The sequence below is a fragment of the Lacerta agilis genome, chromosome 2 (assembly GCF_009819535.1).
Source record: "Lacerta agilis isolate rLacAgi1 chromosome 2, rLacAgi1.pri, whole genome shotgun sequence".
Lineage (NCBI taxonomy): Eukaryota > Metazoa > Chordata > Lepidosauria > Squamata > Lacertidae > Lacerta > Lacerta agilis.
The window spans coordinates 106,776,666-106,790,707 of NC_046313.1; the positions used below are offsets into that span (position 1 = coordinate 106,776,666).

The 14,042-nt window shown below is 45.7% G+C and overlaps 1 protein-coding gene across 1 annotated transcript; it reads left to right on the forward strand.

Annotated features, from left to right (window-relative positions):
* Positions 1-6,552: 6,552 nt before the first annotated feature.
* LOC117042394 lies at positions 6,553-13,425 on the forward strand. Its single transcript, XM_033141940.1, has 6 exons — positions 6,553-6,754; positions 9,385-9,723; positions 10,318-10,432; positions 11,691-11,737; positions 11,875-11,960; positions 13,291-13,425. Exons 1-6 carry the CDS (start codon positions 6,553-6,555, stop codon positions 13,423-13,425), a joined length of 924 nt encoding a protein of 307 aa, XP_032997831.1.
* The last annotated feature ends 617 nt before the right edge of the window (positions 13,426-14,042 follow it).

Genomic DNA, 14,042 nt, shown 5'->3' on the forward strand with positions numbered 1-14,042 from the left:
CCAAAATCAGAACTGGAAACAAAGAGCGCTTTCGATTTAACTTACTCAGCCAGCTTCGGAAGGACGGCAAGTAACTCGTTAGGGGGAAAGCACATGCGCTGCACGCCGAATTGTAGAATCACAGAGTTGGAAGGGACCCCAGAAGGTCATCCAATCCAACCCCCTGCAACTAAAGCATCCAAGGCAGGTGGCTGTCATGTAGGGCTGAGAATGCCCCCTGCCTGAAGCTCCGGAGAGCTGCTGCCAGTCAGCGCAGACAACACTAAGATAGATGGACCAGTGCTGTGGCTCAGTATTAGGACTGTGCAGCAAGATTTCGCCTTTCTACCCTGGTTTGTTTAATTACGCCGAAATAATGGTGCTGTAAGAAAAAACTGCTCCTGCCCATATAGAGTCCTTATGTAGGTTCTCTATCAGCAGGAGAAAATAACAGAGGCCAACCAGGGAATATTGAGAAGCAAAGCGGTTGGTAAGCCTGATCTTGATTAAACTGTTGCAACAGGGTCTCACGCACACACACCCCACATAGGAGGGAGGAGGAACCCAGAACATTAGTGTGCAAGTTCTTATATGGACTTTTGAAACTGCCCATCCTGTAGCCCAAGACCACCACCCCTGAAACATCATACATACATCACAGAAGGAGGCGGTCAGTAGCAGAGGAGGGGGTCTACAGCAGAAATTCTGTCTGCCAGATACCTGATAATGGTCACTGATTGCAATTTCTGGGCAGTCTGGCCATTCTTTTGTGATGGTAAATACTTAGTTCCTGAATCTCGTGTGCATATTGATAGTGTGCTCAGCTTAACAGATACCTTGCCAAACTGTATTAGAAAAGGGAGGTGGGAGCCCCTACAGTCCAAAGACAATTAGAAAGCTTTTCTCATTTCTTTCCTCCTTGCAGAGAAATTGTTGAAGTCAATTTGGGAGAGTCAAAATGACTTCAGGATTGTTTTCCTGTACTATTTCAGACACTCTGTTTATATACTGACGTATGTGTTTGCCTGGTAGAATCATAGAATCATAGAGTTGGAAGAGACCACAAGGGCCATCCAGTCCAACCCCCTGCCTAGCAGGAAACACCATCAAAGCATTCCTGACAGATGGCTGTCAAGCCTCTGCTTAAAGACCTCCAAAGAAGGAGACTCCACCACACTCCTTGGCAGCAAATTCCACTGTCGAACAGCTCTTACTGTCAGGAAGTTCTTCCTAATGTTTAGGTGGAATCTTCTTTCTTGTAGTTTGAATCTATTGCCCCGTGTCCGCTTCTCTGGAGCAGCAGAAAACAACCTTTCTCCCTCCTCTATATGACATCCTTTGATATATTTGAACATGGCTATCATATCACCCCTTAACCTTCTCTTCTCCAGGCTAAACATACCCAGCTCCCTAAGCCGTTCCTCATAAGGCATCGTTTCCAGGCCTTTGACCATTTTGGTTGCCCTCTTCTGGACACCTTCCAGCTTGTCAGTATCCTTCTTGAACTGTGGTGCCCAGAACTGGACACAGTATTCCAGGTGAGGTCTGACCAGAGCGGAATATAGTGGTACTATTACTTCCCTTGATCTAGATGCTATACTCCTATTGATGCAGCCCAGAATTGCATTGGCTTTTTTAGCTGCTGCATCACACTGTTGACTCATGTCAAGTTTGTGGTCTACCAAGACTCCTAGATCCTTTTCACATGTACTGCTCTCAAGCCAGGTGTCACCCATCCTGTATTTGTGCCTTTCATTTTTTTTGCCCAAGTGTAGTACTTTACATTTATGAACATTTACTTTATATCTTAGACCTTCTAATTCTCATAACAATGGGCACATGTCTAAATACAGATAACGAGTCTCCCTGCCCTTGGAGATCTGCCCCTCCGAGATATCACACCTGTATTGATGTGGGGGGAAGTGATTTTAAAAGACAGTTTTGGAAAATTTAGCCAAGAGGCTAGGTTCTGAAAATATATGCATCGGGCATTAGCAGGCGGGGTAAATAGATGAGCCTTCAGCATGCCACAGAAACAATATAATGAAGGTGCCAGACACACCTTTGTGAGGAGGGAACTTCTACAATTTAGGGGCTGCCACAGAGAAGGCCCTTGCCCAGGTCATCTCCCTTGAACTTCTGAGGGTGGTGAAACTACCAAGAGGATACCCTCCCCACCGCCTGCTGATTGTAACACCCAGGACTGGAGGGTCTGTAGAGAAAAAGGTGGTCTTCCACATTTTGGGGGCCTAAATCATCTAAGGCTTTAACCAGGGTTCAGCAAACTTTTTCTGCAGGGGGCCGGTCCACTGTCCCTCACCAGAGATGCATTTTAAATAAAAGGACACATTCTACTCATGTAAAAACAAGCTGATTCCCAGACCATCCGTGGGCCGGATTGAGAAGGTGATTGGGGCGCATCCGGCCCCCGGGCCTTAGTTTGCCTACCCATGCTTTAAGCACTAATGTGATCAATGCAGGGGTGATTTAATCTGGAGTATGGATCAGATACTCGGGTGATTCTCAAACGGTGGGTGCTTCTCTCCCCGTCCCCTCAAAGCTGAAACATAGGGGAATTGCTCGCTTGGGACACTTTGAATGCTGAGTACGGTTGTTCTGGCCGTCTCAGTTCAAAGAGGATATTGCAGGGTTCAGAAAACAGGTTCCCAAAAAATGATCAAGAGGATGGAGGTATTTTTTGGGGGGTATTTTTACTTTCAAGAAAAGGCAGGAAAGAGGGTGACTTGCTGGCATGTGAGACAATGGAGGAGGAATGTGCCTTTGAGGGCGATGAAGTCAAGATCCTTAGGTTTACAGGCTAAAATACTTGCATCTCAAGCGACCATTAAAAGCGCAGAATGGTTTTATTCCGGTCAGTTGGCAACCTTAAGTCTACTCACCCACCCACCTGCCTGGGCCAGCTGTGAACCTGGTAAAATATAAATATCTCCAGGATCAAGAAGGAGGAAGGGGGTCGGGGAAGCCACTCAGACCAGAAAAGCAGAAGCAGGAAGTGAAAAAAGGAAGCTCCGGTGGTAAATTTCAGGTGATCTCTCGTCCCCCATCTGTTGCCACGTCTGCTGTCATCATCGTATGACCTACTTGTCAACCAGAGGGACTCCCCGCCCCAGGACAACTGCAAATTTCCAGGCCCTGCTGAAACACACATGCCCACTTTCTGTGTTGCGCTGGGGGAGGGGGAGGAAACTGCCAACCACATGGAAAGAAAATCTTAAAGGGAGTCAAGAAACCCCCGTTGTGGTAATACTTACTCAGTCAGCAATGAGTTACTTGTGGGCAGAAGGTTAATTGCGAACCTCTAGATGAGATGCTGTAACCAGACAGCCTGAGCCTCTGAATCCCCAGCATTTAATAACAGCAGCAAGAAGGGATATTTTCCTCCCTCGAAAGCAGTGCTTCTTAACATGTTTTGGGTCATGGACTCCTTTGAGAATCTGGTGAAAGCTATGGACACACACACACACACACACACACACACACACAGTATATAGATACATAAACAGATAATTTTTGCAGACAATTCATTTTATTGCATTGGGATGGACTTCCTGTAGTAGCTCATCCATAGACGCCAGGGGTTCATGAAGCGCAGATTAAGAACCTCAGCTCAAAAGGGGGAATTCATATTTAGAATCCCAATCTGAAGGCATACCAATAAGACATATAAGTGACACCTGCAACAAAATGTTGCAGCGTGCTGTGCTCCTGTTTAGGGTTCCGGACAACTAGCACCCTGGTTTTCTATTCATTTCACATTCAGCAATTTTGTAGTCCTAACTGTGCTTTTTTGGGGGTGGGGGGGGGTGGGGAGGAGGTTACTTCCTTATGGTTCTTCTGAAGGGCAGCAATGACAAATGGTTAGAGGCATCACACACACACTGTTCACTGTAACAGAGCATTGGAAAGACAGTGTTTGGCTGCTTGATTCCCCGGGAACAAATCTGGGCTCTTAGAAATAAGGTTTGTTTTTCAAAGCTTGAAGTTTTGTGAACTGATCTTGCTGATAGAAAGTTAGCCTTGGTGCCCTATTTTATTCATTTTCACAAAAGGCATTTGAAGCTTAATGGTTGCATTAATCAGTTAATTATAGGTGGGCTTTCTCGCTCTCTTGTGTTATGTATTTTGTGCTTTTATTTTGTGTTTCTCTGTTGAAAACTGCCTTGCGGTCTTTGAATGAAAAATGGTCTACATACAATTTAGTCCAGAGACACCTAGTGGCCAAACAGTAGAATTACACTATCCACTCACAGTCTGTTTTGGAAGCCTGGAGTCATGTTTCCTCATAGAGAACCGTCCTGCCCTTCCTCTTTCTCACACACTCTGCTTTCGAGTTCTGTGGCCTCCCTCTTGCATGTTCTTGCCACAGTTCCTCTTGAGAAGCCGAAGCTGCCGGGCTGCGGAAGGGCATGGCTGGAGAATCCCCCTCTCCGCTTTCCCCCATGAAGCCCTTTCCTTTCTTAATTCTGGCTGCGAACGCCCTGGCTATTTTGACGACAGATGCTCGCAGGGGTAAGCTGCAAACCCTTCCCAGGAAGGGGCAAGGAAACTTTGAGGCAGGAGACCTTAGCTGATCACTTGGAGGAAATTCATTTATTCGAGCAGGAGAAGAGGGTTTGCTCATTTTTCAACTGGCCGCTGCTCTTCTGCCTTGAACAAAATAGCTAGATGTGCACCCGTTAGGAGGTGGCCTTTTGAACCTTGTGTTCTGGGTTCAAGCTCCACACAAGAAGTTGGGAACTTAACTGGTTTCTGAACAGGGGTTGTTGTTGTTGTTGTTGTTGTTGTTGTTGTTGTTGTTGTTGTTGTTGTTGTTGTTGTTTTCCAGATCCCTGGCAGGGCCCCCAGTACAGGCCTGCAGCAGGTTTTTCTCCTCGATCAGTGATGTAGTCATCAAACTAGGATGTGCCCCAGACTTGCATCTGGCGATCCACTTTGTCTTTCTTCATTTCTTATCATATACTGTATTTGTATGGCGACAGTGTTGCTGCTGTTGTTATAGAAAAAAATAGGTTGGGTTTGTTTTGTTTTTTTGTTTTTGTTTTTGTTTTTTTGTTTTTGTGGAAATGTGGATAACTGAATTTAAGGTTGAAAAGAATAAAAAGACCAAAGGCAACTGTAAATGAATGCAACCCTGTTCAGGGAAGTTCTTAGTGTGTGATGTTGTATTGGACAACCCAGTCAGAGGAGTGGCATAGAAATAATAATACCGTATTGGCCCAAATATAAGCCACACCCACAAATAAGCCACAGCTTTAAAATCTGGCGGCTTGGGGGAGGCTTGTATACCTGAAGGAGCGTCTCCACCCCCATCATTCAGCCCGGACACTGAGATCCAGCGCCGAGGGCCTTCTGTCGGTTCCCTCACTGCGAGAAGCAAAACTACAGGGAACCAGGCAGAGGGCCTTCTCGGTAGTGGCGCCCGCCCTGTGGAACGCCCTCCCATCACAGGTCAGGGAAATAAACAACTACCTGACATTCAGAAAAAACCTGAAGGCAGCCCTTTTTAGGGAAGTTTTTAATGTTTGATATTGTTGTATTTGGTTTCTGTTGGAAGCCGCCCAGAGTGGCTGGGGAAATCCAGCCAGATGGGCGGGGTACAAATAATAAATATTATTATTATTATTATTATTGGGAGCCGCGGATGGGACGGGATGGGCGCCATTGCCCTGTGCTCCTGGGCAGCTCTTTGCCGGTGGCGTAAGGTTGCGAATATAAGCAGCACTTTAACTTTTCACGATCGGAATTTGGAAAAAAGTGTGGCTTATATTTGGGCCAATACGGTAGCAATAATAATAATAATAATAATAATAATAATAATAATAATAATAAACAACTAACAGATTCTTCTGGTTTCCGGTAAAAGTTCCACACCAAATACAATAAGGCACATGGCTTCTCCCAAAGAATCCTGGGAACTTTAGTGCACCCCTCAAGGAACCACAATTCCCAGAACACTTACAGTTCCCGTGATTCTTTTTTAGGGGGCTTGTGAGCTTTAAATGTATGGTGTACACAGCCGTAGTTTAAGGCTCCTGGGAATTATAGCTTGGTAAAGGCTATACTACAGTTCCCAGGATTCTTTCGGGGTGTGGTGGAGGGGGAAGAATGTGTTTTGAATGTACTTTTGAGGTACGGTGTTTATGCAGTCTATGACACCATCCCAACATGATTCATGAACGACTCTAATGTCACGTTTCAGTTTAATTTTTTTTTTGCGGATTCTGTTTTCAGTTTCATACCCAAGACATACCCCTGAAACTAGGGACCCCTCTCCCCCCGGAATGCAGTTGATAGAGCATGGAACTCTTCGATCTCAGGGTCATGGGTTCGAGTCCCACACTAGACTAGACTAGATGGCTCCCGTGGTCCCTTCCATCTCTACAATTCTATGATTCTCACAAAATATTTCAGTGCAATCATTGCCACCTCATGTTGCTTTCAGTGGAGGCTGGAGAAGAGTTCGAAATTCCCTGCGAACTTAAGGGGCCCAAACTGACTTGGTACTGGGTTCCGCAGTACCCCATCTGTGCTGGCTTCAGCCATGGAGGCGAGATGGAAATATTTTCTACAAGTTCTGTTGGAGAGGACCAGCTGCTGCTGGAGCGGTTTCAACGGCGAGCAGAAAAGCAGGGAGAAAAGGGAAAGAGGAAGTTAAGTCTCGTCCTCAAAAGCCTCCACATGAACGACTCGGGCACTTTCTACTGTTCCGACGGCAACAGAAATTCGCCAAACATCTCCGTCTCCGTGGAGCTTGGTAAAAATACCGGGAGGTTACACAGCAGTGTGGGTGGGGCCAGTGCTGGATTTACTAGGGCTTGCCGATCAGAAGGTTGGCGGTTCGAATCCCCACGACGGGGTGAGCTCCCGTTGCTCGGTCCCTGCTCCTGCCAAACTAGCAGTTCGAATGCACGCCAAAGTGCAAGTAGATAAATCAGTACTGGTCTGGAGGGAAGGTAAACGGCGTTTCCGTGCGCTGCTCTGGTTCACCAGAAGCGGCTTAGTCATGCTGGCCACATGATCTGGAAAAACTGTCTGCGGACAAACATCGGCTCCCTCAGCCAGTAAAGCGAGATGAGCGCCGCAACCCCAGAGTTGTTCGCGGCTGGCCTTAACTGTCAGGGGTCCTTTACCTTTATCAGTCTCTCTCAGTCTGATAAATATGTTCTCTGTCACCCCAGAACTTTAGCCTCCTTGGAACTTGGGGTCAGTCATGCTGGCCACATGACCCGGAAGCTGTACGCCGGCTCCCTCAGCCAATAAAGCGAGATGAGTGCCGCAACCCCAGAGTCGTCCGCAACTAGACCTAATGGTCAGGAGTCCCCTTTACCTTTACCTAACAAGCTATAGCTTAGGGCCCCACTCTCTTGCCCCCCCCCAAAATCCCCCCCCACTTATAATATACTTCTTCCTAATTGTATTTCAGTTCAACAATTACTTTGATAAAATACCTATTTTGTTATGTGCAGATGGCTTTATATACCTGTTAGGTCCATAAATTACCATATAGCATATATTCAACACAAAAAAGCGACAGTTTGTTGTTGACAAAGGACATTAGCAAAGCTAACGGATAAGCTCTATGAAAAAGACAATAGTGATTTTAAACAAGAATGGGGACCTTTCATAAACTATCTGCAGAAACAACTGAATGAAATGGACTCGGTAGCAGGATTTGAATAAATATTCACAACTTTACTTAACAAAAATGCATGAAGAGTAACATTGTAATACTATTTTGACAGATAAGGAATAGCAGATTGTATCATTTAATGTAACAATCCAGAGGGGAAGCTGAAGGAAGACAACGGGAAGGGGGGGGGGGAATGTAGAATGTATGTTTGGAAATGATTTTGATATTTGTTGTTAGAAAAGAAAACTAATAAAAAATTATATACAAAAAAAGGACAAAACAGTTGGACATATAAAGGGCTCCATTACCTTCAGTAGCTTAGGGCCTCATCAAACCTAAATCTGGGCCTGGGTGGGGCTTAGATGCACATAGGGCAAATCCACATTAAACACAGTGTTACACCGGTTTAACAGTTGTTTAATAATAATAATAATAATAATAATAATAATAATAATAATAATAATAATAAATTTATTATATACACATTATATTTATTATATAAATATTATATTATTTATCCGCAGCCACTCTGGGCGGCTCCCAACAGAATATTAAAAACATGATAAAAGATCAAACATTAAAAACTTCCCTAAACAGGGCTGCCTTCAGGTGTCTTTTAAAAATGGGATAGCTGCTTATTTCCTTGACATCTGATGGGAGGGCGTTGCACAGGGTGGACGCCGCCACCAAGAAGGCTTTTCTCAAAGAATCCTGGGAACTGTTACTTGTCAAAGGTGCTGAGGTTTGTTAAGAGACCCCCTCAGAGAGCAACAATGCCCAGCACCCTGAACCAAAGACAGTTCCCAGGATTCCTCTGGGGAAGCCGTAAGTAACCGTTGAAAGTGGAATAAGTTTTAAATTTGTGTTGTAGATGCAACATGACCTCAGATGATTTCAGACCCTCCAATTCTCCCTATTTTCCAGGGACGGTCCTGGATTTACAGAAGCCATCCTGGTTTCTGATTTGATCCCGGAATGTCCCGCTTTTCCTTAGGACGTCCCTATTTTCACCGCGGAAATGTTGGAGGGTGTGGAGTTATGTGACCCGCAGAGCCAAGGAAATATGTAACTATACAACCTTTGGAAGACATCCGAAGGCAGCCCTGCATAGGGAAGTTTAAAAAAAAAACCAAAAAAAGTTTTATTATGTTTTTATATACCTGTATGTTGGAATCTGCCCAGAGTAGGCTGAGGCAAAATTGAGTGATCTGATGTCCAAGGAGGAGAACAACTTGTACCCACATCAGAGCTCTGTGCTCACCCCAATGTCATGTCTGTTAATTTGTTTTCTTTTTCCCAACATTGCCACAATGGGGGCATGGAAGGAAGTGTGGTCAGGACCCCAACTGTAGAGTAATTGGGATGAAGGAACCGTAGTCTCTGTTAGAGGAATAGCATAGGAGAAAATTCGGTCACGGGAAGAACTGAGGTCAGCCGCCCCAGTTCTGATCGTTCTTACTCATTCGTTCATTTATGTGAACCAGTGTGGTGTAGTGGTTAAGAGCGGTAGACTTGTAATCTGGTGAACCGGGTTCGCGTCTCCCCTCCTCCACATGCAGCTGCTGGGTGACCTTGGGCTAGTCACACTTCTCTGAAGTCTCTCAGCCCCACTCACCTCACAGAGTGTTTGCTGTGAGGGAGGAGGAAGGGAAAGGAGAATGTGAGCCGCTTTGAGACTCCTTCGGGTAGTAATAAAGTGGGATATCAAATCCAAACTCTTCTTCTTCTTCTTCTTCTTCTTCTTCTTATGTCAGATAAAGAAAATGGAATTGATGTCAGACCTTCTACCACACCCCCTCAACGCCATGGTTCAGTAACCCTCTCCTGTAATTCCTGTAAGGACCAGAGGGAGGATAAATCTGATGGCGACACGAAGATCACATGGACCCAAAATGGCATGCCGGTATCCGACAATACTGCAGATATCCGGAAAATAAGGAACGGGATAACAATAAAACGTTTTTCTAGCTATCATTATGGTCTCTGGAACTGTACTCATCCTGCCTGTCAGAATGGCTACTGTTTGGAAGGCAATTTAGAAAATCCAAGAATGAAGGATGACACACTGTCTGAGCCAAACCCTCATCTGGAAGGTGAGTGTCGAGTTTGTCAAAGGCTTGTAGACATTTTAGCTACGATAAATGGGCCCAGTTCAAAATTCAGTCATTCCTTGATGGCTGAAAGCTGAATGTGTGGACCGACTCCCAACTGAGAAGTTTGACCTTTCAGTGGTGATGTGATATTATAACAACAACAAGAACAAGAACAACAACAATTTGTTTATACCCTGCCCATCTGGCTGGGTTTCCCCAGCCACTCTGGGTGGCTCCCAACAGAACATTAAAAACTTCCCAATACAGGGTTGCCTTCAGATGTCTGCTAAGATTCAGATAGTTGTTTATTTTATGGCCAATGGCCGGGGTTAGGGGGAGTTGAAGTTCAGCAACATGCAGATAGCCAAAGACTCCACACACCTCAGTTAGAGCTAAGCCGAAGGGTTGTTTTTGCTCAGCTTTGAAAAAGAATGGGGAGGCATTCAGGAGAAAGGGCAGGTGGGGAGGGGATTTTTTGGGGGGTGGGAGTCCCCTTTGTATGTAAAGCTGCCCCACCCCATCTTCCTCCTGCCCAATGAGGTGTTTGTGTTTCTAAGCTGGTTGTCGTTTTCCCCCACACCCCCAATGACGTAGGGAATACGGCTGACCCGCGTATAATTGGGGGCTGCGTTGCTGGACTCCTTGCTCTCATCTTGGTGGGAGTTGTCGTATTCCTCATATGCAGGAATCGTCGCTCGCACAGCATCAGGTACTGAAATTTGTTTTTTTTTTTAATGTATGTTGTTTAGACTGGAGTTTCCAGTCTATGAAAACATCAGTGTGTGCCTGCAAAATACTGGTTTCTGAAAGGATTCAATATGTCTCCACACAACCATGAAGTTGTAACCTACATTTATATTCTGATACAATCAGACCAACAGCGCCACCTAGAGATGCTGAGGCTCGATACTCCTTAGAAGAACTCCTGAATAGGCAAATATCCTTGGTTTCATTTCTGAATCCACATTCAAAGTTTGATCTTTTTATTTTTACAATGACCCAAGTGGACTGAAATAGCTAGCTTTTACGTAATGGAAATCTGGCACTGAAGTGGAAGCATTCTCAGAAATTCCAAGAATTTTTTTCCTAGTCCATTTACATCAGAGATGGAATTTTTCTCGCTATTGGTCCTTGGGCTCACCAGTCGGAAGGTCGGCGGTTCGAATCCTCACGACGGGGTGAGCTCCCGTTGTTCGGTCCCAGCTCCTGTCAACCTAGCAGTTCGAAAGCACATCAAAGTGCAAGTAGATAAATAGGTACTGCTCCGCCAGGAAGGTAAATGGCGTTTCCGTGCGCTGCTCTGGTTTCGCCAGAAACGGCTTAGTCATGCTAGCCACATGACCTGGAAAAGATGTCTGCGGACAAACATCGGCTCCTTCGGCCAGTAAAGCGAGATGAGCGCTGCAACCCCAGAGTTGTTCGCAACTGGACTTAACTGTCAGGGGTGCTTTATCTTTACCGTTATCAGTCTCTCAGAGTCCGATAAATATGTTCTCTTTCACCCCAGAACTTTGGTCTCCTTGGAACCTGGGGTCATATCCAATGCTACTCGTACATAAAATATACCCATTGAAGGCAATGGATGCGACTGACTTAAGTTTATTGATTTCAATGGGTCCCCTGGATACAACCCCTGGTCTCCAACCAGATGCTGTGGACTTATACTGTCTCAGGATCTCGGCCCTGTAATCACATGCTCTGAGAGCCATGACTTTGCTGAAGCACCTAAAATGTAACTAGCCAATCTTGAACTAGCATTCTGTGAGGCTCTGGAAACAACAGCCACACAACCAACCCACAGAGTTGGAGCTGTATGGACAGGGTCTCAATTTACTGTGCCTTATCAGAGGTGTGTTGGCAGTCATATAAAATGCCCACTCAAACGCAGCACATCTCTCCTGTCTGAATGAACACTGTGAATATCAAACACACAGAAAGCATTTCTCTGTCATTCTTTCAATCCCCAGTGAGACTACGAAGGTGAAGGAAAGGCAAGGGAGCAAGGACCCAGATGGTGAGTTGCAGGGCTTTTGTCTTACTTGTGGCTCTTTCTGACGCGGCAATTATTGCACGAGGATGATGGGATTTGGAGTCCAATGCCCAGGGCTGTGTGTTCACTCTTCCTGTCTTATGCCCTTCTTTCAATCCCAGGACCAGAAGGATCTTCAAAGAGAAGAGAGGAAGCAGAACCTGGGACGGAAGCAGAACCTGGGACGGAAGACCACATCTACACGGAGGTAACTTCTGGGTAACTTCTCCTGTTCCTTCTGAGGATAAACTGGGGGCTTGTTCCTATTGTTATAGGACTTGAGGGGTTGGTTTGGGTAAAAGGCTTAATAAAGACCCCACATAGGAGATCAGGGTTCAAATCCATGCTTAGTCATGAAGTTCACTGGGTGGCCTTTATTTTTTTTTAAAAAAATAAAAATAAAATAATAATAATACAAATAAAAATGTGCATCCCACCCCGAGACCATTATTTATCTTAACTATGCAACTTTCCAAACAAAAATGCCAAACCACTTCTTGAGGTGGTTTGACCCCTTTCTACAAATTCCACAAATACCTTCCCTATTTCCTCAAAGTCTTTACTCTTCCATATTCCCCTTCTTACTTTGACAGTGGTTGTTAATTTATCATTAATTGCTGTATCTCACACTTCTTTATATACCATTCCCTGGGTGACCTTGAGCTGTTTGGGCCAACCTCACGCTTTTGGCCTAAACTACATCACAGGATTGTTTTGGGGACGGGAAATGTGCATTACAGTGGTAAAGGGACCCCTGACCATCAGGTCCAGTCATGTCCGACTCTGGGGTTGTGGTGCTCAGCTCGCTTTACTGGCCGAGGGAGCCGGCGTACAGCTTCCGGGTCATGTGGCCAGCATGACAAAGCCGCTTCTGGCGAACCAGAGCAGCGCACGGAAATGCCGTTTACCTTCCCGCTGGAGCGGTACCTATTTATCTACTTGCACTTTGACGTGCTTTCGAACTGCTAAGTGGGCAGGAGCTGGGACCAAGCAACGGGAGCTCACCCCATGTCAGGGATTCGAACCGCCGACCTTCTGATCAGCAAGCCCTAGACTCCGTGGTTTAACCCACAGCGCCACCTGGGTCCCTTGCATTACAGTGGTACCTCTGGTTAAGTACTTAATTTGTTCCGGAGGTCCGTTCTTAACCTGGAACTGTTCTTAACCTGAAGCACCACTTTAGCTAATGGGGCCTCCCACTCCCGCCGTGCTGCCACCACGCGATTTCTGTTCTCATCCTGAAGCAAAGTTCTTAATCTGAAGCGTTATTTCTGGGTTAGCAGAGTCTGTAACCTGAAGCGTATGTAACCCGAGGTACCACTGTACATGTCACTTGATCTCAGAGGAAAGGTAGGATATTAAATAAATAAAAATAGAAAGTTCAGCTTGCAGGCTTCCCATTGGCACCCGGCGGACCCTTGTGGTCAAAAGGTTACTGGACAAGATGGGTCTTTGGTCTGATCTAGCCAGGCTGTTTCTTAAAACTATCTGTTTATGCCTTGTGTCTATTTTCTCATTCCCTACCCAATGCCATCCAGGGAGCCAATCAAATCGAATACTCAGCTCTAGAGTTCAGAGAGGCTGGAGGTTGCCAGACTAAGATGGATAACGGGACGCTAGCCGTCGTATACGCCGAAATGCCCAAGAGCGACTTAACCAAGAGGGTTGGGTAGTTGCTGCTGCTGCTGCTGCTGCATCTCAAGGATCGTGAGCAGAAACAATTCCTTCCAACGAACTTCAGAATTTCTGCAAACGTTTTAACAGCTCAGGAAAGCTTGCTAGGACGACACCATCTGAAGAAGTATGAGCAGGGAGTGTTAACAGCCGTGAACTATTGGGGTCAGAGAAGGCGGACAAGTGGCAGCTGTTTGAAAGGAAATTTCCTGCCTTTGGATGACAAAATATTAGAAACCAAACGCACCGCAATACATTTCTGTCTCCTGTGAATTGCGCAGTGGCAAGTTCAGAAGTAGCACTTCATGACAGTCACAGCCACACTCCTTCTAAAATTACACAACCTTCTAAGGTCATACAGTCATTTCATAATCGCACAATAATAATACTTAGAGATGCATAGCAATGTCTCCATGGGTTGGCCATCAGGTTGTTCTTGTTGTTCAGTCGTTCAGTCATGTCCGACTTTTCGTGTCCCGGGTGAACCAGAGCACGCCAAGCACGCCTGTCTTTCACTGCCTCCCGCAGTTTGGCCAAACTCATGCCAGTCGCTTCGAGAACACTGTCCAACCATCTAAAGGACTTAATCTGGCCCTGACTCTGTGAGATTAAGGAA

What these genes read in the sequence shown, in the direction of transcription:
- LOC117042394 (XM_033141940.1), top strand. Translation starts at nt 6,553, where the DNA reads ATGGAAATATTTTCTACAAGTTCTGTTGGAGAGGACCAGCTGCTGCTG. An exon ending in AGGGAGCAAGGACCCAGATG is followed by an intron (nt 11,738 to 11,874) that starts GTGAGTTGCAGG and finishes TTTCAATCCCAG; the next exon opens with GACCAGAAGGATCTTCAAAG. An exon ending in AAGACCACATCTACACGGAG is followed by an intron (nt 11,961 to 13,290) that starts GTAACTTCTGGG and finishes AATGCCATCCAG; the next exon opens with GGAGCCAATCAAATCGAATA.